The sequence below is a fragment of the Culicoides brevitarsis genome, chromosome 1 (assembly GCF_036172545.1).
Source record: "Culicoides brevitarsis isolate CSIRO-B50_1 chromosome 1, AGI_CSIRO_Cbre_v1, whole genome shotgun sequence".
NCBI lineage: Eukaryota > Metazoa > Arthropoda > Insecta > Diptera > Ceratopogonidae > Culicoides > Culicoides brevitarsis.
In genome coordinates, this window is record NC_087085.1 from 39,634,111 (window position 1) to 39,659,039 (window position 24,929).

Genomic DNA, 24,929 nt, shown 5'->3' on the forward strand with positions numbered 1-24,929 from the left:
CTGTTCATATTGGGTCGATATTTGACGAAACAAAAAAATCAGAGATTGGAGTTTCAAACTCTGATTTTTTTTGCAAGTCATTTTTTGATCACTTTTAAGCCTAAAATTGAATTATTCAAAGTTTTTCTGTTCATATTGGGTCGATATTTGACGAAACAAAAAAATCAGATCTTGGAGTTGGAGTTTGGAGGTTCATTTTTTGCAACATTTTTTGATCACTTTTAAGCCTAAAATTGAATTCAAACTCTGATTTTTTTTGCAAGTCATTTTTTGATCACTTTTAAGCCTAAAATTGAATAAATATTCATTCTAAAGTTGATTTCTGTTCATATTGGGTCGATATTTGACGAAACAAAAAAATCAGAGTTTGGAGTTTCAAACTCTGATTTTTTTTGCAAGTCATTTTTTGATCACTTTTAAGCCTAAAATTGAATAAATATTCATTCTAAAGTTCATTTCTGTTCATATTGGGTCGATATTTGACGAAACAAAAAAATCAGAGTTTGGAGTTTCAAACTCTGATTTTTTTTGCAAGTCATTTTTTGATCACTTTTAAGCCTAAAATTGAATAAATATTCATTCTAAAGTTCATTTCTGTTCATATTGGGTCGATATTTGACGAAACAAAAAAATCAGAGTTTGGAGTTTCAAACTCTGATTTTTTTTGCAAGTCATTTTTTGATCACTTTTAAGCCTAAAATTGAATAAATATTCATTCTAAAGTTCATTTCTGTTCATATTGGGTCGATATTTGACGAAACAAAAAAATCAGAGTTTGGAGTTTCAAACTCTGATTTTTTTTGCAAGTCATTTTTTGATCACTTTTAAGCCTAAAATTGAATAAATATTCATTCTAAAGTTCATTTCTGTTCATATTGGGTCGATATTTGACGAAACAAAAAAATCAGAGTTTGGAGTTTCAAACTCTGATTTTTTTTGCAAGTCATTTTTTGATCACTTTTAAGCCTAAAATTGAATAAATATTCATTCTAAAGTTGATTTCTGTTCATATTGGGTCGATATTTGACGAAACAAAAAAATCAGAGTTTGGAGTTTCAAACTCTGATTTTTTTTGCAAGTCATTTTTTGATCACTTTTAAGCCTAAAATTGAATAAATATTCATTCTAAAGTTCATTTCTGTTCATATTGGGTCGATATTTGACGAAACAAAAAAATCAGAGTTTGGAGTTTCAAACTCTGATTTTTTTTGCAAGTCATTTTTTGATCACTTTTAAGCCTAAAATTGAATAAATATTCATTCTAAAGTTCATTTCTATTGTTCATATTTGGGTTTCGATATTTTTTTTGACATTTTTTGAAAAGCAAAAAAAAATCATTCTAAAGTTGATTTCTGTTTATTGGGTCGTTTTGACGAAACAAAAAAATCAGAGTTTGGATTTTCAAACTCTGATTTTTTTTGCAAGTCATTTTTTGATCACTTTTAAGCCTAAAATTGAATAAATATTCATTCTAAAGTTGATTTCTGTTCATATTGGGTCGATATTTGACGAAACAAAAAAATCAGAGTTTGGAGTTTCAAATTCTGATTTTTTTTGCAAGTCATTTTTTGATCACTTTTAAGCCTAAAATTGAATAAATATTCATTCTAAAGTTGATTTCTGTTCATATTGGGTCGATATTTGACGAAACAAAAAAATCAGAGTTTGGAGTTTCAAACTCTGATTTTTTTTGCAAGTCATTTTTTGATCACTTTTAAGCCTAAAATTGAATAAATATTCATTCTATTGATTTCTGTTCATATTGGGTCGATATTTGACGAAACAAAAAAATCATTTTTTAAGCTAAAATTGAATTATTCATAAAGTTGGGTCGATATTTGACGAAACAAAAAAATCAGAGTTTGGAGGTTCAAACTCTGATTTTTTTTGCAAGTCATTTTTTGATCACTTTTAAGCCTAAAATTGAATAAATATTCATTCTAAAGTTCATTTCTGTTCATATTGGGTCGATATTTGACGAAACAAAAAAATCAGAGTTTGGAGGTTCAAACTCTGATTTTTTTTGCAAGTCATTTTTTGATCACTTTTAAGCCTAAAATTGAATAAATATTCATTCTAAAGTTCATTTCTGTTCATATTGGGTCGATATTTGACGAAACAAAAAAATCAGAGTTTGGAGGTTCAAACTCTGATTTTTTTTGCAAGTCATTTTTTGATCACTTTTAAGCCTAAAATTGAATAAATATTCATTCTAAAGTTCATTTCTGTTCATATTGGGTCGATATTTGACGAAACAAAAAAATCAGAGTTTGGAGTTTCAAACTCTGATTTTTTTTGCAAGTCATTTTTTGATCACTTTTAAGCCTAAAATTGAATTAATATTCCCATTTTTAACACATTTCAAGCCTAAAATTGAATTAATATTCATTCTAAAGATGATTAATTAACAATTTTAGGCTTAAAACTGATCAAAAAATGACTTGTAAAAAAATCAGCGGTTGTACTATCGAAAAAAACAAAAAATTAACAAAATTATAAGATTAAATTTATAAAAGTATTTAAATTTTAATTGTTATTTTTACCTTCATTTTCAATTAAATTAAATTTAAAAAAAAATCAGTTTTTGTTATAAAATCTATCAACGTTTTTATTTAAATTTTATTTCTAACCTCAATATCTTTACTTTTATCCCTTTAAATTTTAAAGACTTTTAATTTTTGACAATTTTATTGTCTGAACAATGCAAATCAAACTATTTCAGACACTTTTTTAGTAAGCCAACTTTGATTTTTTTTTTCACATTTCCTTCAGTTTTAAAATTTCTCGCAACAAAACGTCAAAATCACTTAAAATATCATAAGAAGGAAGACATATTGAAGCTCCGTTTTCTATTCCGTCACAGAGTTCGATGCTTCAAGGCCTAATAACTTATCAAAGAAGCAAACGGGTCTTATACTACACATGACACCGCTCGCTTGATCATCTAACGTCTCACGGGCATGTTGCAATACCGCCGATGCCAATTCACCTACTGTCCATTTTCGATCGATTAAAACGCGACGAACAGTGTCAACCTGAAAAAAATTAATTTATTTATTAAATTTTATTAATTAAAATAAATTTATTTTATAATTTTTTATTTATTAAAAAATAAATAAAATAATTTTAATAAATAAAAAATTATAAAATAAATTTATTAAATATTTTTTTTAAATTTAAATTACTGAATGAGTTTTAATTTATTGATTTTAAATAAATTAAATTAAAAATAATTAATAAAATATTATTTAATTATTTTTTTATATTTTAATTGAATTTCAATTTAATTTTCTTAAATTTTATTTATTTAAATTTTATTATTTTATTAATTTATTTATTTTTTTTCAATTTTTTTATTTAATTCAATTCAATGAATTTTTTGAAAAACTAAAAAGTTTTTTAAATTTAATTATTTTATTATTTTTTTTTTAATTTTTTTAAAAATTTATTTACTTACTTTTAACAGGAGTTGATGCCCCGCAGTGTAATAGACAATGTCACAACCAGCAACTGAAGCAGCCATCCACTGAAGAACGAATTTTAATTGTGCGTCGCCTTAAAAAAGCCCAAATTAAAAGAAAAATTCTAAAAAACTTTCAGAAAAACTCACCTTTAAGTCTACTTCCGCAACCCCAATTTCCCGTAACGACAGTTTTGAGATTTGCGTTTGTCTTTTTCTTCTCCGCCATCTGCGAAATCTACCAAAAACACGAGGATTCAGTACAAGAATGAAGCGAAAAACGATCAAACCTGACATTTAGTTAAGAGATAGTTTCAAAAAGAGAGAGAGAGAAATAGAGGAGCTCAAAAGGAAGTAAAGCTAGCACCAATTATTTATTGACATTCAAGCGAATCGAAGCTTTTTTACGTTGACACTGATTTCTTTTCTTTTTTTTTAACACAAAAAGCATGGAAAATTATTTTTTTTCTTTTTTTTAGAGAAAACTTGATTTACCTTGACAACAACTTCTTCACATGTGATCGATTCTTCGATATTTGCGACAGACCAACTTAATTTTGGCTTGGGCTTTGGTGCTGGCTTTACTTCGTTTTGGCAAGAAGTGACTGCCGATGCGCGCTTTTTTCGAGGCGGAGGCTTTGGCGGGGTATTTGGACAACTATTTCCATTAGTTTCTAACGCTTCCAGTTTATTAATTATTTTATCTAAGTCTGATTTCTATTTTTTTTTGTTTTTCGGAAGGAGAAGCAATGAAAAAATTCATGAGTTTCGAGTGATTTTAAAGATTTTTCGGGTTAGTACTAAATTCGCAATAAATTTTTATTTTTTCAAAAAAAAAAACATGCAAAGTGATCGTGAGACAAAAACACTCACCAATTGTGCAGCTAATCTATGTTTGTGTTTGGCTAACTCTAAAGACAAGGATCGCGCATTAAGTATCATTTTGTTGCGTTTCTGCTGGTAGCTCTGTATGGAGCTCTCTTCGGCAGAGACACCCGTGCTCGAAACACAACCGTCAGTCAATGGCACACCCACAAAGGACTCGCTTAAGGTGCGTTTAAGGAGGGAACTTGCAAATCTGAGAACCGCTGCATCACGTGGGTCTAATTCACGTGGTTGGTCTTTGTCGATCGGGTCTTCGAGCCATCTGAAAAATATAAAAATAATTATTTTTGTAAAATTTAAAATTTTTATCTTAAACCTTTTAATTTTTTTTTATTAATTTATTTTATTTTTATTATTTTTTTTTTATTTTTTTTTAATTGAAAATATTAACACATTTTCAGCTAATTTGATAAAAAAATTTTAATTTTATTTTTATCTTAATTTTTAGTTTAATTTTTTTCATGTTGAACTGTTTAAACTATTTTTTTAAATCATAAATTATTTAAATTTTTATTCAATTTAATTTTTTAATTTAAAAAAATCAGAAAATTTGAAAAATTGGAAATCATTTTTCAATTTAATAATTTTAATTAATTTATTTAGTTTATTAATAATTTTAAATGAATTTATTTTGCATTAATTAATTATTAAATTATTTATAAAAAAATAAAAATTAAACTTAATTTATTAAAAATCATATTTAAAAAAAAAATTTACTAAAAAAAATTTTTTTTTAAAAATAAAAAAAAATTAAAATTTTGTTTACAAAAAAAATGAAAAAAATTTATTGAAAAATCACAAAAATTATTTTAAACAAAATTAAATAATTTAAAATTAAATATATTCAATTAAAAATTTAAAAAAAATTAAAAATTAAATTAAAATTAAATAATTAAAATTAAAAAAAAAAAAAATTTTTTTTAAAAAAAAAAGTTTCTTTTCTTTAAAGATTTTTAAACTTTTAAAAGAGAAAATTTTTTAAAATAAATAAAACTTACTTGGAAAATTGCTCATAAACTTCCTCCAGCTCTGAACTAAATTCCGTACTAAAACTATATTCCGACGATTTTCCTGTATCTTTGCGCTGAATCGGTCCATTTTGCTTTCCCTTGAACTTTTCTACCCATTCTTTCTCCTCCTGCAACGAATCCTTGTAAAACTCGTCGTCAATCGAGTCATCCAACATGAAACCACGTGACCCAGCTCCTCTTCTCAACGTTATATTCGGATCATTTGTCTGCGAACCCGCTATACTAATTCCAACGGCATAATTCTCATCGATACTGCTGTCCGAACAAAAACTCAAATCTGACGATTTCAGCGCATCTCGCAGCTTTTTGGCAAAACTCATGCGTCTTTCGGGCGTGTCGAGTTCATTCGTGTAGCGTTTCATGAAATCATCTTCTTCGTCTTCGGAATTGGGTTCGGGACTTTCGTGCGCACTGTGGAACTCGTCGTTGCTCGATTCGCAGCTGGAATAGAGACTGTCGTGCGAAACGGGCTTGCGATTAACTGGAAGACATTCGCCGGAAGAGCCCAAGACGATAAAGCGCCCCTTGCGATCGTTCAGTGTGAGAGGACCGATGTTGGCGGCGCCAATGTTGAGATTATCAGGACAAAGGTAAGAACGACGTTTGTTCTTGTCGTTCACGAGACGACTTGAATCGCAACTGGAGTGACGCGGACTCGTTTGGGAAGGTTGTTTGATGACGATTGTCGCACTCACGTCAGCGGTTGGTGTGGTAATTTCTTGAACAGGAGATAGTCGACTGTGAAAAAAATGAAGAAAATTAGTTAAAATTGTTAGTTAACGATTATTTTACGAGAAAATTTTATAACTTTTCAACAAATATTAAAAAAAAAATTCAAAAATTTTGAAATTTAAAAAAATTCTTTTAAATTTAAATTTTAGTATATTTTTTAAATATTTAACAATTTAATTTCAATACAAAAATTTGAAATATGAACATTTTTCATACAAATGGCAAAATTTAAACAATTTTTTTTTGCTTACTTTAAAAATTTTCTAATTATTTTATTCTAATTGAAGAAAAAATTTTAAATTAAAAATTTAAGAAAAAAAAATTTTTTCAAAAATTTTTAAAAATAAGTTCAGAAATTTAAAAAAAATAATTTTATTAATAAATTTGATTTTAATTTAATTTATTTTATTTATTTTTTTTTAAATTTTTGTTTAATTTTATAATTTATTTTTTTAAATCATTAAAATTTTAAAATTTTTGAAAAAAACATTTAAGAAGTCATAAAAATTAAAATTTTGTTAAAATTTTGTTGTTAAAAAATTCATTAAATTTTTTTCTAAAAATCAACAATTTAAAAAAAATTAAATAAATTCAAACCTTCTGTAATCCGTGTGTTCCCTCACTTGAGGCTCTTTGTGCTCCTTCGCCGGGCATCGATGCTCAATTGGGGGGCACGTCGTGTTTTGTCTATATCCTATAAGGCACTTGTTTAATTCACGCAAAATATTGTCTTCTTCATACTGCTCTACGAATATCGTGTGATAGTCTTCCGGATCGATACAACAGAATGATGTCTAAAAAAAATTAAAAAATTCTCATTAAAACCACAAAAATTCCTCAAAATCTTAATTTACCTTTTGTGGTTCATCGAGTCGTTCAAATATCACTTTTTCCTTCGTATTAATTATTCTAGCTACTTGTCGCGCATTCTCGACAATCAACGCTTCGTTGTCTTCCAACGCTTCGACGTAGATCAAAACTGCCAATAATTCCGGGAATTGTGTCATAACGATGGATTCTTGAGATGCTCCTCCCGCTAAAACGTCGCCGCCAATGCGAGTACTGGCAAAAACAGTTTGTATCGTCGTGTCATCCGCCTTCGAGAAACGTCCTTCGTGCTTTATCGTGAGCGCGCAAAGAGGCAATGTGCATTCCAGCCAATCTTCGATAGTCAACCACTGTTTGCCCGTCATGATTTTTCGGGAGATTTTCAGGGAACCCGTTTGCGGAGACGGTTGCGTCGACAACCAGTCGAAATACTGTAGAAAACTTCGTAATTTGGCCTTTTGAGAATTGTTGCTGAAAAGAAAATTAATTATTTTGTGATTAATTTTGTTAAAAATATATAAAATTCATAAAATTACATAAAATTCTTTTTCAAAAATTCTTAATTTTTATCCCAATGCACATTTTCAATTTTCGTTTTTCACCTTTTTTATGATTTTTTTTTTAATGTCCCAGTTTACATTAGCAATTTTTGTTTTCTTTTAAGTTCTTCATTTTCATCCCGATGCACATTTTACATTCTAAATTATCAGATTTTTTTTATCTCGATTAAATTTTTTTTATTACCATCCCAGTCAATTTTTGCAAATATTTTTTATTATAATCCCAGTTTACAATCTGAATTTTTGCCCATGTCATATTCTTATTTTTGTTAAATTAATTTTTTTCCCAATGCACATTTGTATTATTTTTTACTTCTCTTCAAATTTTTTAAAATTATTACCCCAGTTTACATTTTAAATTATTTTTTAGCTTAGAATCTTCAAATTTCGTGTGATGGTACACTTAAAGTTCATTTTTGGACATTTTTGCCCCAGTTTATACTCAATTTTTAATTTTTTTTAAATTCTTTATTTTCATCCCAATGCACATTTTTATATTATCATCCCAGTTTACAATCTTAATTTTTCACATTGTTAATAATTTAATATTTAGAATTTTTGAACCAAATCACATTTTTAATTTTTACTTCTCTTCAGTTTTTTTTTAATTATTGTCCCAGTTTACAATCTAAATTATTTCTTCTTTAAAAATTTTTGATTTTTCACCCCACTGCAAATTCTTAATTATCTTCCTGTTTTTAATTTTCTTTTCATATATTTACTTATGTTTAGTTGTAATATTTTTTTTAAAAATCATTAATAATTTTTTTTATCCCAATGCACATTTTTCGAAATTTCAATAAATTATTATTTTTCTTCGAAATACAAAAAAAAAAAAAATCGTAAAAAATTACTTACTGCAGTTCCTTAAAAAAGTGCGTAAAATTAAAATCCTGCAACGTGGGATGTGTTTTTTCCGTGCGCTTGGGAAATGTAGAGAAGAAGGCATTCGCAAGCAATGACGCAACAAGTTCATACGACAATTCCACGGAATCCGCCTGCTGTTGCAAACTAAAGGAGAGTCCCCGCGGCGGTCGATATGTCTTCAGCTGTCTTGCGTGTTGCGCAATTGTCTTTACGGTTTGCGTTACAAAGTGTGTCTTTTCCTCCGCACTTAAATCTACGTCTACGAAATTTTTGAGGCCATCGAGCATGTGTGAATCGCGTTCCTCCTCATCTGGATCCAAGCTAACACTGCAACGCAATGAAAACATATGAAAAACATTAAAATTCTTTTTTTTTTCGTGAAAATGTCAAAAAATCTTACTTGCACAAATCGTGAATTTTCAGCATGTTGTCGAGCACGGTGTCAAGATTGGTTGTCGCCTCAATGGCAGTCAGTCTTTTTTGCACGACAGACCACCAAGGAAGATCACATGGCAGCATCACTAATGCCATTTTGGCAGCTAATTTGAGGTTTTCTTCGTATTTTGATCTTTTCTAACAATTTCAGTCGGCAAAGTCTGCGGCGATGTTTTCTGTTGAATAAACGAGAAGAAAGTGAATTAATAAATTAATTTACAGCCGGCATTTATATTAAAAATAGAATTGTTTGTACAATATTTTTCTACTACTACTATTACTACTCTCGATGTTGTTGATATAACTAAGCATTGAGCGCGAGACACACGAAGAGGAAGAGACATGTGTGAAAAATTATTACTCTATTTTCATTGTTGTTGGCTTTTCTCGGCATGACTTGACTCAATAACGACGTGTGAATGTATGGCAAATATTTGTCGCGTCATTATTTTGTTGTTTTTTTTACGAATTTCTTGCATGCGACGCGACAAAAATCGTCATTAAATGTTTAGAGAAATAAATTTCCTTCTTTTGATTTTGTTCACATAAAAATATTTTTTCAAAATTTCGCTTGAATTTAAATTTGACCCAGTGAGCATTTTGAAATTTTTTTGCCCTTTTACAAATTTCGAATATTGAGCCCAATAAACATTTTAAATCTTATTTTAATAATTTTTCTAAAATTTTTGGCCCAATACACATTTCAAAATTTAGCGCAATGTAAATTTTATTCGTTCAGCCCAAAGCACATTTCGAATTTTTAATAAATACAATTTTTTTATTTTTGCCCAATAAATATTTGAAAATTCTTAACGTTATTTAAATATTAAATTTTTAATTCAAATAGACATTCAACGAACATTTTCGTAATTTTTTATCAATTTTAAGCTTAAAAATCACCAAAAAGACATTCAAATAAAGTTTCCATAATTTTATGTAAATTTGAAGCATAACGAATAAAAATATTCAACATTCCCAAGTCTCAACCCAGCTTACAATTTGGATTTCTTACTTAATTTATCTACAAAGTTTTATCCTAGTTCACATTTTTTCAACAAAACTATGTCAAAGGAAAATTTTTTTTCAGTTTCAATTTTTTGGCAGTTTTGATTAAAAATGATAAATTAGAGCCCTCTGACAAATTTTTATCCATTTGGAGCAAGATTTGACAAAAATTGCTTTGACACAGTTTTTGACACAGTTTTTTTGCTCTTGATTTAGTTTTTAAAACAAAACTATGTCAAAGAAAAAATTTTTTTTCAGTTTCAATTTTTTGGCAGTTTTGAGTTATAAAATGATTAAAAATGATAAATTAGAGCCCTCTGACAAATTTTTATCCATTTGGAGCAAGATTTGACAAAAATTGCTTTGACACAGTTTTTGACACAGTTTTTTTTGCTCTTGATTTAGTTTTTAAAACAAAACTATGTCAAAGAAAAAATTTTTTTTCAGTTTCAATTTTTTGGCAGTTTTGAGTTATAAAATGATTAAAAATGATAAATTAGAGCCCTCTGACAAATTTTTATCCATTTGGAGCAAGATTTGACAAAAATTGCTTTGACACAGTTTTTGACACAGTTTTTTTTCAATTTTTTTGCTCTTGATTTAGTTTTTAAAACAAAACTATGTCAAAGAAAAAAATTTTTTTCAGTTTCAATTTTTTGGCAGTTTTGAGTTATAAAATGATTAAAAATGATAAATTAGAGCCCTCTGACAAATTTCAATCCATTTGGAGCAAGATTTGACAAAAATTGCTTTGACACAGTTTTTGACACAGTTTTTTTTTTTTTGGCAGTTTCTTGATTTATTTTTTGTCAAAGGAAAAAAAATTTTTTTTAGTTTCAATTTTTTGGCAGTTTTGAGTTATAAAATGATTAAAAATGATAAATTAGAGCCCTCTGACAAATTTTAATCCATTTGGAGCAAGATTTGACAAAAATGGCTTTGACACAGTTTTTGACACAGTTTTTTTTGCTCTTGATTTAGTTTTCAAAACAAAACTATGTCAAAGAAAAAAATTTTTTCAGTTTCAATTTTTTGGCAGTTTTGAGTTATAAAATGATTAAAAATGATAAATTAGAGCCCTCTGACAAATTTCAATCCATTTGGAGCAAGATTTGACAAAAATTGCTTTGACACAGTTTTTTTGCTCTTGATTTAGTTTTTAAAACAAAACTAGAAAATGATTAAAAATGATAAATTATAGCCCTCTGACAAATTTTTATCCATTTAAAGCAATATTTGACAAAAGTTGCTTTGACACAGTTTTTGACACAGTTTTTTTGCTCTTGATTTAGTTTTTAAAACAAAACTATGTCAAAGAAAAAATTTTTTTTCAGTTTCAATTTTTTGGCAGTTTTGAGTTATAAAATGATTAAAAATGATAAATTAGAGCCCTCTGACAAATTTTTAATCCATTTGGAGCAAGATTTGACAAAAATTGCTTTGACACAGTTTTTGACACAGTTTTTTTGCTCTTGATTTAGTTTTTAAAACAAAACTATGTCAAAGAAAAAATTTTTTTTTCAGTTTCAATTTTTTGGCAGTTTTGAGTTATAAAATGATTAAAAATGATAAATTAGAGCCCTCTGACAAATTTTTATCCATTTGGAGCAAGATTTGACAAAAATTGCTTTGACACAGTTTTTGACACAGTTTTTTTGCTCTTGATTTAGTTTTTAAAACAAAACTATGTCAAAGAAAAAATTTTTTTTCAGTTTCAATTTTTTGGCAGTTTTGAGTTATAAAATGATTAAAAATGATAAATTAGAGCCCTCTGACAAATTTCAATCCATTTGGAGCAAGATTTGACAAAAATTGCTTTGACACAGTTTTTGACACAGTTTTTTTGCTCTTGATTTAGTTTTTAAAACAAAACTATGTCAAAGAAAAAATTTTTTTTCAGTTTCAATTTTTTGGCAGTTTTGAGTTATAAAATGATTAAAAATGATAAATTAGAGCCCTCTGACAAATTTCAATCCATTTGGAGCAAGATTTGACAAAAATTGCTTTGACACAGTTTTTGACACAGTTTTTTTTGCTTTTTTTTTCAGTTGATTTAGTTTTTAAAACAAAACTATGTCAAAGAAAAAAATTTTTTTCAGTTTCAATTTTTTGGCAGTTTTGAGTTATAAAATGATTAAAAATGATAAATTAGAGCCCTCTGACAAATTTCAATCCATTTGGAGCAAGATTTGACAAAAATTGCTTTGACACAGTTTTTGACACAGTTTTTTTTGCTCTTGATTTAGTTTTTAAAACAAAACTATGTCAAAGAAAAAATTTTTTTTCAGTTTCAATTTTTTGGCAAAAAAATGATTAAAAATGATAAATTAGAGCAAATAGACAAATTTTTATCTATTTGGAGCAAGATTTGACAAAAATTGCTTTGACACAGTTTTTTTTTTGCTCTTGATTTAGTTTTTATTTTTTCAATTTTTTGGCAGTTTTGAGTTATAAAATGATTTGATAAAAATGATAAATTAGAGCCCTCTGACAAATTTTTATCCATTTGGAGCAAGATTTGACAAAAATTGCTTTGACACAGTTTTTGACACAGTTTTTTTGCTCTTGATTTAGTTTTTAAAACAAAACTATGTCAAAGGAAAAATTTTTTTTCAGTTTCAATTTTTTGGCAGTTTTGAGTTGAAAAATGTTTAAAAATGATAAATTAGAGCCCTCTGATAAATTTTTATCCATTTGGAGCAAGATTTGACAAAAATTGCTTTGACACAGTTTTTGACACAGTTTTTTTTGCTCTTGATTTAGTTTTTAAAACAAAACTATGTCAAAGAAAAAATTTTTTTTCAGTTTCAATTTTTTGGCAGTTTTGAGTTATAAAATGATTAAAAATGATAAATTAGAGCCCTCTGACAAATTTCAATCCATTTGGAGCAAGATTTGACAAAAATTGCTTTGACACAGTTTTTGACACAGTTTTTTTGCTCTTGATTTAGTTTTTAAAACAAAACTATGTCAAAGAAAAAATTTTTTTTCAGTTTCAATTTTTTGGCAGTTTTGAGTTATAAAATGATTAAAAATGATAAATTAGAGCCCTCTGACAAATTTTTATCCATTTGGAGCAAGATTTGACAAAAATTGCTTTGACACAGTTTTTGACACAGTTTTTTTTGCTCTTGATTTAGTTTTTAAAACAAAACTATGTCAAAGAAAAAATTTTTTTTCAGTTTCAATTTTTTGGCAGTTTTGAGTTATAAAATGATTAAAAATGATAAATTAGAGCCCTCTGACAAATTTCAATCCATTTGGAGCAAGATTTGACAAAAATTGCTTTGACACAGTTTTTGACACAGTTTTTTTGCTCTTGATTTAGTTTTTAAAACAAAACTATGTCAAAGAAAAAATTTTTTTTCAGTTTCAATTTTTTGGCAGTTTTGAGTTATAAAATGATTAAAAATGATAAATTAGAGCCCTCTGACAAATTTCAATCCATTTGGAGCAAGATTTGACAAAAATTGCTTTGACACAGTTTTTTTGCTCTTGATTTAGTTTTTAAAACAAAACTATGTCAAAGAAAAAAAAATTTTTTCAGTTTCAATTTTTTGGCAGTTTTGAGTTATAAAATGATTAAAAATGATAAATTAGAGCCCTCTGAAAATTTTTATCCATTTGGAGCAAGATTTGACAAAAATAGCTTTGACACAGTTTTTGACACAGTTTTTTTTGCTCTTGATTTAGTTTTTAAAACAAAACTTTTTTTTTCATGTTTTGAGTTGAAAAATGTTTAAAAATGAAAAAGAGCCCTTTTTTTTTATCATTTGTTTGACAATTTTTTGACACAGCAGTTTTTTTTGCTCTTGATTTAGTTTTTAAAACAAAACTATGTCAAAAAAAAATTTTTTTTCAGTTTCAATTTTTTGGCAGTTTTGAGTTAAAAAATGATTAAAAATGATAAATTAGAGCCCTCTGACAAATTTTTATCCATTTGGAGCAAGATTTGACAAAAATTGCTTTGACACAGTTTTTGACACAGTTTTTTTTGCTCTTGATTTAGTTTTTAAAACAAAACTATGTCAAAGAAAAAAACACAGTTTTTTTCAGTTTCAATTTTTTGGCAGTTTTGAGTTATAAAATGATTAAAAATGATAAATTAGAGCCCTCTGACAAATTTTTATCCATTTGGAGCAAGATTTGACAAAAATTGCTTTGACACAGTTTTTGACACAGTTTTTTTTGCTCTTGATTTAGTTTTTTAAACAAAACTATGTCAAAGGAAAAATTTTTTTTCAGTTTCAATTTTTTGGCAGTTTTGAGTTGAAAAATGTTTAAAAATGATAAATTAGAGCCCTCTGATAAATTTTTATCCATTTGGAGCAAGATTTGACAAAAATTGCTTTGACACAGTTTTTGACACAGTTTTTTTTGCTCTTGATTTAGTTTTTTAAACAAAACTATGTCAAAGGAAAAAAAATTTTTTCAGTTTCAGTTTTTTAGCAGTTTTGAGTTAAAATTATTTTTTTTTTATTCAAAATTTTTATCATTTTTTATAAAAAATTCTTTATAAAATAAAAATTGAAAAAATTTCCGTTAATTATATAATTTACTAATTTTAATTCAATTTTATATCAATTTTTTTGATAATAATGTTTTTTTTCAAAATTGAAGAAACATGTAAAATTTTTGATTAAAATTCGCCGGTTACAATTTCGCATTGAAAACATAAAAAATCTGTCATTACGGATCATTTGAGCCAACATCTGGACAAAATTAAACCCAAAAAAAAATTACAACACTTCAATTGCTCATGATGATTTTCCGTTTCCTGAGAATAATTTTCTTCTTTAATAATTTCGAAAAAAAATTGACGATTGAGTGACGAGCATCATGACGTCAATTTCAATCGAGAAAAAAAAACTTTTGCAACAATAGACCTTTTCTTTAAAAATAAACACAGCATCTCTCTTTGCATGTAAAATACAAAAGAAAATCACACACACACACAGAACTCAACTTTTTGATGAAGAAACGAAAATAAAACAAGTGTTCGAGAGATTGTGCTCTTTTGTTATTTTTATTACTTTATTGAGGTTTCCAATGAAAATAAATAAAATAAACGATTCAAACGTGATCTTTTATCGCTTATGATGCAAATCGACGAATTATTTTCGTTCTATTAGTCGCTTTCATAAATTTCTGTGACGTCAACGAAATTTACACATGACCGCGCCACAAAAACATGCTTTCAACAACTTCGTCTGTTGTTTTCTCGAATTGTTCTTTAAAAAGAATCAACGTGACGCTTTCTGTGAAAAACAATTGCATGTTCAGTAATCTTTAGTTTTATAAAGTAAAGAAAACTTTTTTTTATTTAATTATAATATTAATCCAACCACGTAACAGGTGTCTTATCGATACAATGGGGGTTTATTGAACATTTAATTACCGAGGACAGCGACTTGGATTAATAGATGTAATTATTTTCCATAATTTAATATCCATGAAAAAAAAAGTAATTTTAATTTTAAATTTATGGGAGAAAAAAAGTTGTGGTTAACGACAGACTTGAAGGAGACTTGAAAAAAAAATAATGAAAAAGTTTTTTATTTTTCCTTTAAGGAAATTTTTTGTTGATTTAACCTTGAGCCGTTTTACGCCCGATTTTCACTAATCATATTTTAAGTGCCTGAGTTATTTCTGTCATAATTCACTTTTTTCATGGATTTCGTTTCGGTTGGAAAAATTACTCATAAAATATCGTCTGTTTGGTAAGTCCTTACGAAATTTGTTTTATGCGAAGAAAATTTCGTATTAAATCGTAAAAATTTCTGATTTTTTATTTTTTAAGCATTCAAATAATGTAAAAAATTACAATTTTCTTTACGATTTTTTAAGAATTTAATTATTTTTGTTCATATTAAAAAAAAGTTAAATTTAATAAAAATCAAAAATTCGAAATTTTTTTAAATGAAAAAATTTTTTTAATTGTTTAAATGAAAAAAATTGTGAAACCACAAAATTTTTGATCTTTTTGAAAAAAGATTTTTTATTTATTTTTTAATAAAAAATTTTATTACAGCAATTTAATGCGATAATGATTTAATAATTCCACAAATTCAGCCAAAATTTTTATAATTTTTTATAAAAAGTGATCATATGTTCGAGAACTGACAACCAGATGGCGTAACGGTAAAAAATTTTAATGGCGATCACTCTTCATGTGAAATTTAAAATTCAATTCTTAATTTTTTTGGTAAGTATTTTCGGATTTTCTTAATTTTTTTTTTAAAACTCATTAATTAAAAAAATAAAAATTTAAATTAAATTAAAAAATTAAATTAAATTTTAAAAAATTCATAAATTTTTTTAAATTTTAATTAATTTTTTTTTGAAAATTAATTAATTTTTTTTTTTTAAATTATTTAATTATATTTTTTTTACTGATTTAAAAAATTTTATTTTTTTCATCAGTTTCTAAATTAATTTTTTTTCTAAAATTAAAATTTTAATTTTTTTTAAAAAAATTTTGAAAATTTTTAAAAAATATCAAATTTTTATTTTTAAAAAATTTTTTTAAGAAAATGCGCGCAAAGTAATTTTCATAACTTAAAATTTCGTAAAAAAAAAATAAAAAATTATTCCATTCTTTATAGCAATCATTAGAATATATGTAATTTTCTTTCAAAACTTTTTCCATTTATCCTGCCTCGCTTGCGGCGTTCCATAAATAGCAGTCAAGATAACTGCTGTTGATATTGATATATGTAATAATACTTAAAACATACAAAAAAACACACAAAAAAATGTAAAAACTTTTTTCAACTCATGTTTTTTCCTTTCTTCAACATTTTTCAAACTTCAATAATTTTCGTCTAATAACGCAAAACCAGACAATTTTTTTTTCTATTACTTCATCGACAGACACATCGTCATCGCCTAACTTAATAAATGAATTGATAAGCGATTCGATCTAGACGTGCCACGATGTATTGACAGTAATAATTTACTTTCCTCGCACGCTTTTAGATAAAGTTGATAAGAACTTTCACAAAATGTACCGTGAGCGTGAGAAAATTGATAAAACATGAAATAATTGATTTATTTAGGTGTTAAGGAAAATAATCATATTTTATGCTCTCAATCATGTCATAAATTAAATTGATCGTTAAATGGAGACGCCTTGTTTGAAAAAAAATAATAAAAAATCAAATTATTTAAAAAAGGTGTAAAACTGTCATTTTTTCACCCACAAACCAACGAAAAAACAAATAGCATCACACGTGTATGTCAAAAATTTTACGTCATCAAAATGAAAAAGAAAAAAATCATAAAGATCAAGGTCATTAAGACCGGTCGATTCCCTCCATTTTTTTTCGTGTGATTACGAGTTCTAATAAATTATATTTAAATTGAACGTTATTTGTTAAACCGATATCCGGATTCCCATTTTCACAGGTTTCATTGTTGTGTTCTCACAAAGATTGATTATATCAATTTGCTTTCATGTTTTTTCCATATCGATGAAAGGTATTACAAGCTTTTTTTATGATGGTTGTAATTTATAACGTTTAGCATGTTCGATATTTGCGATGACAGCGTTACTTCGTTTCCAGCTTAAAATGTTTATTCAAGAGAAAAATCGGAAGTTGAAGAGAATACGAAAATTATGCTTGTTGGCAGATCGTTTAAAAATTTTTAGGTAAGATTTTTATTTTGACATTAGCGAATTTTCAAAATTTTTTTTAATTAAATAAATTAATAAATTAAATTATTAAAAAAATTATTTATAATTTAAAAAAAATAATTAATTAAATAATTTAATTAAATTATTTAAAAAAATTAATTATTTAAAATTTTTATTAATATAAAAATTATTTTTAAAAAATTAATTAATTTATTTTTTAATTAATTTAATTAAAATTTAATTAATTTTTTAAAAATTCATTTATTTTTATTTATTTAATTTATTTTAATTAATTTAATTTAATTTATTTAATAATTTTTTTTAAAAAAAAAAAAATTTTTAAAAAAATTTCATTTTTTAATTTTTTCATATAAAAATCCAAAGAAATAAGATAAAAAAATTTATGCATTCGAATAATATGATCAATTTTTGACATCATGTGCACAATCAACTACAACAAGCATTCGAAATGGACTGGTATCATGCAATTTTTTGATGGATTGAGGTTTTTCAAATTAAATTACTTAGATTTTGGGATATACTTGTGAATACTGAAAAGTCTTAACTAGCTTCTAATAAATTTGAAAAAGCGAAATTTATCAAAAAAAATCCTGACGAGAAACGAAAAAAACTTGGCTCTCAATAATTCTAAAATTAATTAATTAATTAATTTGCTTCGAAAATATTTAAAATTAACAGACAGGAGTCCTTAACGGAGCAATTTTTGTTTCTCATAAATTTGTTACAATGTCGCTCTATCACTTAAATTTTCCTTTTTAATGACAATGCCGTCTAAAAGTGTTTTTTGAATAAACACAAAAATGCCAATCACTTAAAAACCACAAAATTTCCGTTACTCACATTTAACAAAATAAAATTAATTTGTCCTTTTTTGTCATGCCAAAAAATGTCAACTCAATTTAAATTGACTAAAAAACATTTTGCCGCTTGGATAATGTCGTAACCTTTTTGCTGTTGTTAACTTGTCCTGGAAATGAACCAATTTCCTTTCCATAAAAACAAGTTTTTGATTTATTTGTGTCAAACAAAAAAAGACGATGAATCAGATAAATTGAGAAAATGAATAATTTGTTCGTCACGAGAAAAAATCTGTTTCACACTTTTTTTTGCGATACATCGTCTTCGATACGAATTTCCTCAAGGTCATCTCATCTCAGTTTCTGTATATTTATTTTTTTTACCACATGACTTGATTAAGATTTGATTCGTTTGCGTACATTTGCTCGAACACACGCTGAGTTTCTTTGAAGAAACACAATAAAAACAAGAAAAGGATAAGAAAGCAATTTTCTCTTAACAAGTTTTGCCTTTGTTCAATAATAATTAATCTTTAAGGCACTAACAAGTCTTGATAAATCTCAAGATCTTTTTTATAACCAAGATTCAGAAAATTTCATGATGAACAAATTTTCTTACCTACGCAATAATAAATTTAATTTTGGCATCTAACACACACTTTTTGCGATTAAAATGTGAGACACGTTCCAAAAGTATGCTAAAATTTATGTGACCTTTCTGGAGATGGAAAGAAACAAAAATCGTTTTTCCATCCAAAAAATCGAAATAGAAACACTTTATTTATCAATTCAATTAAAATGCTATACAAAATTTATGGTGTGATTTGTATTAATTTATTTGTCTCGTGAGCCACGAGAAAATTTAATTTTCAATCATTTTTTGGAGGGATGAAATTTTTTTTTTAATAAAATTTAAATTAAGACAAAAAATTAATTAAAAATATTTTGACTTAAGCTTAAGTTTAAAATTAATTAATTTTTAAATTAATTTAATTAAAAAAATATTTTTTAAAAAATTAAATTTAATAAAAAATTATTTTATTTCAAAAAAATTATAAAATATTAAATTTAATTAAAAAAAATTTTTTAAATTTTTAATTAAAATTAAATTTTTAATTAAATTAATTTTTTTAATTAAATTTTTTAATTAAATTATTTTTAATTAAATTAAATTTTAATTAATTTTTTAATTTTATTTTTAATTAATTTTTTAAAAAATTTAATTAAAAAAATTATTAATTAAATTTATTATTTAAATTATTAATTGAATTTATTAATCAAATTGATTCTTTTTTGGCTTTTCGATTTTTTTTTTTAATTTTTTATTTTCAAATTAGATAATTTCTTAAAATTTTTCAATTTGTTTTTTTTAGTGATTTAAACTTAAGTCAAATATTTTTAAAATCAAAATATTTAATTTTTTTTTCTCAAGTAAAAATTAAGTCTCAGAAGTTTCTTTGAGTCAAAAAATTTTTAAACTTTGATTAAAATTTTAACTTAAAAACATTTTCGGCCCTGATTTTTTTCAATATAAAAACTATGGAATGATTTTTCGGTTGATTTTTACGCTTTTCAATAGAGAAAAATTGGATTTTCGCAACTGAGCTCCGTAAAGCTGAATTTATATTCATGCTTGACACCTTTTTTGCCACGAAATTTGATTTCCATGACTTGAGGATCCACCAAATGAAGAGAACTTGCTACTTCTCCCAATCTTTCTTCAACTTCGGCATCCGCTATGACAATCCATCGTTGGTCTCTCGCAAAATCCTTCAATTTCACAAAGTTACGATAACTTTTATATCGTGACGTATCGTTTTCACTGCCACAAAACGAAAAAAAAATGCAAACGTCATTAAAATTAATCTTCAAGCGAAACAAAATAAACAACTCACTACTCAAACAAAAACTTGGCGTCATCGAAAACGATACATTCCAAGCTCCCGCGCAACACTTGGCTGTTCACAAAGTTCCGGAAACGATAATTCCTGAAGTACATCACCGGCGTCGCGTACAAAAATTGAATTTCATTCGCTTTGAATTTCGAGCGAATGTCATCGCGTTCGGAAAAATCCACGATGCTCGTGTATGCCGCACAATTGATTTTCATTTTTTTCAGTTGTTTGACCTCATAGTAGATGGTCGATACGTGAGGCGTGAAAATGATGGCTTGTTTTGCGGCTTTTACCGTGGGTTTTAGAAAAATTTCGAATTTTTCTTCGGTGCGATTTCGATTACACAGGAGGTAAATTAAATCGTTGCGGGAAGTGTTCGACATAATTTGATTTTTTTTTGCTTTGCTTAGTTTGACGAATGGACAACAACTGAAGTCACGAAGTGAAATGCGAAGACGAGAAATGGAGAATCGAGGTTTGTTTATTTATTTAGTTGGATTCTGATGAAATTCTTGCCCATGCTTTAATTTTTATGTTTAATGAATCATGATTTTTGACTTTTTAGATGCAAAAGGTTCTATTGATAAATATTTTTAAATATATTAAACAATTTTTGAATCTTTTAAAAAAATTAAGCTGAACTTCCTTAAATTTCAATTAATAATAAAATATTTTTTTATTTTTATTTAATTTATTAAAATTATTAATTTATTAAATTAATTTTAATTATTTATTTTATTTATTTAATATTAAAAAATTTTTAAAAAGGTCAAAGCCAAAAAAAATATTATACTTCAAGAAGTTTTTTTAAATCAATCTGAACAAAAAAAAAATAATTAATTAAACAGAAAAAAATAATTTTAAATAAAATTTTTAATAATATTTTAAAAATAAATAATTTTAATTAATTTTATTTAAATTAATTAAAATTAATTAATTTATTAATTAACAATAAATTAAAAAAATAATCAAAAAAAAAAAAAATAAATAAAAATTTAAAAATATTTAAGTTGAAAAAAATATTGAAGTATATTTTTGAAGCTTTTTTAAAAAATTAATTAATTTTATTAAATATAAATAAAATTAAATTTTAAACCAAATTAAAAAAAAATATAAAAAATTAAATTCAAATTTAAAACAAATTTTTTTAATTTTATTTATTTAAATTATTTAATTTTAGATTTAAAAATGTCTCATTAACAAAATTAAACTTTCATAAAATTTCCAAAATATCACCCCTTCAGTTCTCATTCAAGGCGGTTAGAGTCCTTAACCTAATTTATATCAGGTAAATTCTTAATTCAGGTAAAATCTAATTCAAATTTATTCTTCATTAGGACTTTTATTTCCGGTCATTCAATTTACGGTTCATTTATAAACCGGAAGTTGATAAATGTATCTTAGCATCGCACCTTCATAAATTAGTTTCAACCATTTCTACAACTTTTAGACTCCTCCTCGTAACTACGGTTCATGGTAGACACAAAAAAATAGTAAAAACCCAGAGAAAAATCAATTCTTTTGTATTGTTCTCCAAAAAGGCAAAAACTGGGTTAAACCTGTTGATTTTTGTATCCAAAAATGTTGTCTATGTTTCAATTTTTAAATGTAAATAATTTGGATAACCTTAATTGCATAGCTTTATTTAGTTTTAGTATCCCAAACTTTTTAATTGGGTTTTCTTTAGGCAAACAAAAATTTTGCTATCCAAACTTTTCACATAAATTTTTTTGGACTCGCATTGAATAATGAAAGAAAACATGATTGAAAAACTTTTTAAAAGAAAACTTCTGACTTAGATTTACTTGAAAAAAAGCATCAAATTTATGTTTTTTTCATGGAATTATTTTCGTGACATGTTTTATTCAAGCTGATTAAATTCAAATCTCTTGTAAACTTTTTTTCTATTTTTTTTAAGTTGACTTGAATTTTTTTAAATAAATAAAAATAAAAAATTTTATCGAAAAAATTTAATTTTTTAAAATTATTTTAATTTTTTTTAATTCTTAAAAAAATAAATAAAAATTATTTTTTTTTAAATTTATTATTAACATTTATTTTTACGATTTTTTTTTCAATTTTATTTGTTTGTAATATTTTTTTTTATTTTGATTAACAATTCAACACGCAAATTTATTTTCGTTTTTTTTTTTTCGATAACTGCCTTGAAACTTTTTAACTTTTGAAAAAAAAAACTTACCATAAAACTGTCTCTCCCTTGTTCAATTTGCAATAAAACAACTATCGTCTGCTACGACAAAACTTTGCATTCCTCGATATTTTTCACTATTTTAAATTTATTCAAATATTTTTCTAGTCCGTCGTGTCTTTTTACTTCAGAGACACACTTTTCTGTGATGCGAAATAAATAAATAAATATTTCGTAAATATTTAATGAAATTGATGCCGGTGTTTTTTCACTAAAATTTCATTCTGTGACGACGTCTGGTACTTGTTTTTCGACACTTTTTTTCACACTTCAATCATTTTTGTAAGTAAATTTCTTTTTTCGTCACGAAAAACTACAATTTTACAGATTTTTTACAATTTTTTTCGTTTTTTCTTTTCACTCAATGTTATCTTGATCTAAAAAGATATAGAAAAATTACATGCATGAGTTGCTTTTCTTTTATTTTTTTTATTTTTCGTATGTGAAGAGACACGAAATGTGTCAGTATTTGTGAGTAGTGCAGCACATTTTCTTATTTTGAGAGCGATTCAGGAAAAGATTTTTGTTCTATTTTAATTCTGTGTCTATTTTTATCGTCGTTTATATTATTTTTTTCAATTTAGCAAGTAACTGAGTCAAGACATTAAAAATTATCGCATCAAAAAAAAAATTATAAAAGGGAGATGAGTTGAAAATTGGATCGTTTAGAGGTCGTAAAAGGGTTGAAAGACTCATTAAATAATTAATTTTTTTATATTTAATTTAATTTTCTCATGTGTCGATCTATTTTTTAACTGAAAATTTAATTAAATAAATTAATTAAATTGAATTTAAATTTGAAAAATTAATTTATTTAATTTTTTTTAAATAATTTAATTATGATTTTAATTTAATTTAATTGAATAATTTTCATCACATAAATTAAAAATTAAAATATTAAAATAATTAAATTAAATAAAAATTAATTTATTTGAATTCATTAAATATTAAAAATTTAATAAATTTCAGTTAAAAATTAATTAATAATTTATTTTAAATAATTTTAAATAAATTAATTTTAAATAACAAAAAAATTATTTTAATTAATTAATTTATTTTTTTTTATTTTTGACAAATTTTTAATTCTCGTAATTTATTATTTTTTTAATATTAATTAAATTAATTTTTTTAATTTTTTTTTTAATTATTTTTGTAAAAATAAATTAAATAATTAAATTTTAAATAATTTAAAAAATTTATTAAATTTAATTTAATTAATTAATAATTTTTTTAAATAATTGCTAATAAAAATTAATTGAATTTAATTTAATAAAAAAATTAATATCAAAGAAAAACTAATTAATTCTTATTTAATTTCTTTATATTTTTTTATTTTCTTTTTTTCTTGTTTCCGTTCACGATTTTTATTTTTCATATTTTTTTTTCTTCACTTCTTCTCCATGATAATTTGTTTGCCAATAAAACACATAAAAAAATGGGAACGTTTCTTTTGCACTATCACTTCAAGCAGGCAAACTAGTCACAATATGTTGAACATTCGCGTCAATAGTGTGAAGGTATGCGAAATGTCACGAACATTTTTTCAACGTGTAAATTAAATTTCTTTCATTTTAAAAGGGTTTCGCTGCCAAACTATTTTTTATTGCACTTTTACGAAAAAAAAAACTCAAAAATTCGTTTCCTTAATTTGTTTCGAATCGATTCATGTGTGAATTTCGTATTTTTACGAAATTTTTCTTACTTTTTCCTTTTTTTTCGGTGAATATTTCCTCCGAACTCGCGTATTTACGACACACGCACGGACAATAAAATTCTATTGCAGGAAGTAATAACTTTTGCTTGCTTTCGTTGACTGGCGGGCGCGTAAGATATTGAAAACTAAAGCAAACAAGAGCAGAAGAAAAAGGAGGAAAGTGATTTTTTTTAACGAACGTGCAAAAAATGGGTGTGTTGCATCGTCGTGACAATTTGCAACTATACGGAGCGAAAGGTATAATTAGACTGAAAGCGGAATGCTCAGTCTGGTGCCAAAGACACGGAAAATTTTGACGTGAGAGAGAATGGGGAGAGAAAATCGCACACACGAAAATTGCCGAAAGAGAAATTTTCCTCTCTGTTATGAAAAATTTATGTGCTGTATGGACGAAAAGGGAACAAAAAAAAATTAGAACGGCGGCGTTTTTTTCTCAATCGATGAGTGACAGGAATTTCCATTCTCGTAAATAAATTTTAAAAACAAAAAAAAATATTTTTCACAAAAAATTGATAAAAATTTAATTTTAATTAAAAAAAAAATAAAATTCAATCAAAAAACAAATTTTCATATGAAAATCTCTTAATTAATGCAATAAAAGGTGAATACACTCCAAAAGTCCAATCTATAGCTATAAAACCGAATAAAGTACTCGCACACGAAAAATTGCGATGACGTAGCTTCATATTTACAATATTTTCGTACTTTCGTGCTCAAACGTGTCTGATATCTTAATAAATGTGTAGTACTCTCAACTTACGCTCGCAGTAAATGAAGACCATGTGATTCGTGACTTACTGTGAGGGAGAAAATCTATTTTTAGAAAAGTCTCATCATCATCGTCGTCGTCGTCG

At 25.5% G+C, this 24,929-nt stretch overlaps 1 protein-coding gene across 2 annotated transcripts; it reads right to left on the reverse strand.

Annotated features, from left to right (window-relative positions):
- Positions 1–2,608: 2,608 nt before the first annotated feature.
- Positions 2,609–24,274, reverse strand: LOC134837102 (uncharacterized). Of its 2 annotated transcripts, none has more exons than XM_063852421.1 (11): positions 24,255–24,274; positions 22,353–22,738; positions 8,764–8,974; positions 8,355–8,690; positions 6,963–7,407; positions 6,706–6,902; positions 5,344–6,114; positions 4,334–4,607; positions 3,611–3,698; positions 3,458–3,555; positions 2,609–3,035 (listed from the first exon to the last, which is right to left on the reverse strand). In XM_063852421.1, exons 3-11 carry the CDS (start codon positions 8,892–8,894, stop codon positions 2,850–2,852), a joined length of 2,526 nt encoding a protein of 841 aa, XP_063708491.1. In that variant the 5' UTR covers positions 8,895–8,974; positions 22,353–22,738; positions 24,255–24,274; the 3' UTR covers positions 2,609–2,849. The 2 variants fall into 2 exon arrangements, with proteins under 2 accessions (XP_063708491.1, XP_063708490.1); XM_063852420.1 differs by having other exon boundaries at positions 24,064–24,266.
- Between the last annotated feature and the right edge of the window lie 655 nt (positions 24,275–24,929).

Coding starts and splice junctions, on each gene's coding strand:
- LOC134837102 (XM_063852421.1), bottom strand. CDS start 8,894: ATGGCATTAGTGATGCTGCCATGTGATCTTCCTTGGTGGTCTGTCGTG. Junction 4,608..5,343: donor GTTTATGAGCAATTTTCCAA/GTAAGTTTTATT, acceptor TATATTTTTCAG/ATGGCTCGAAGACCCGATCG. Junction 3,036..3,457: donor GGCATCAACTCCTGTTAAAA/GTAAGTAAATAA, acceptor AATTTTTTTCAG/GTTGACACTGTTCGTCGCGT.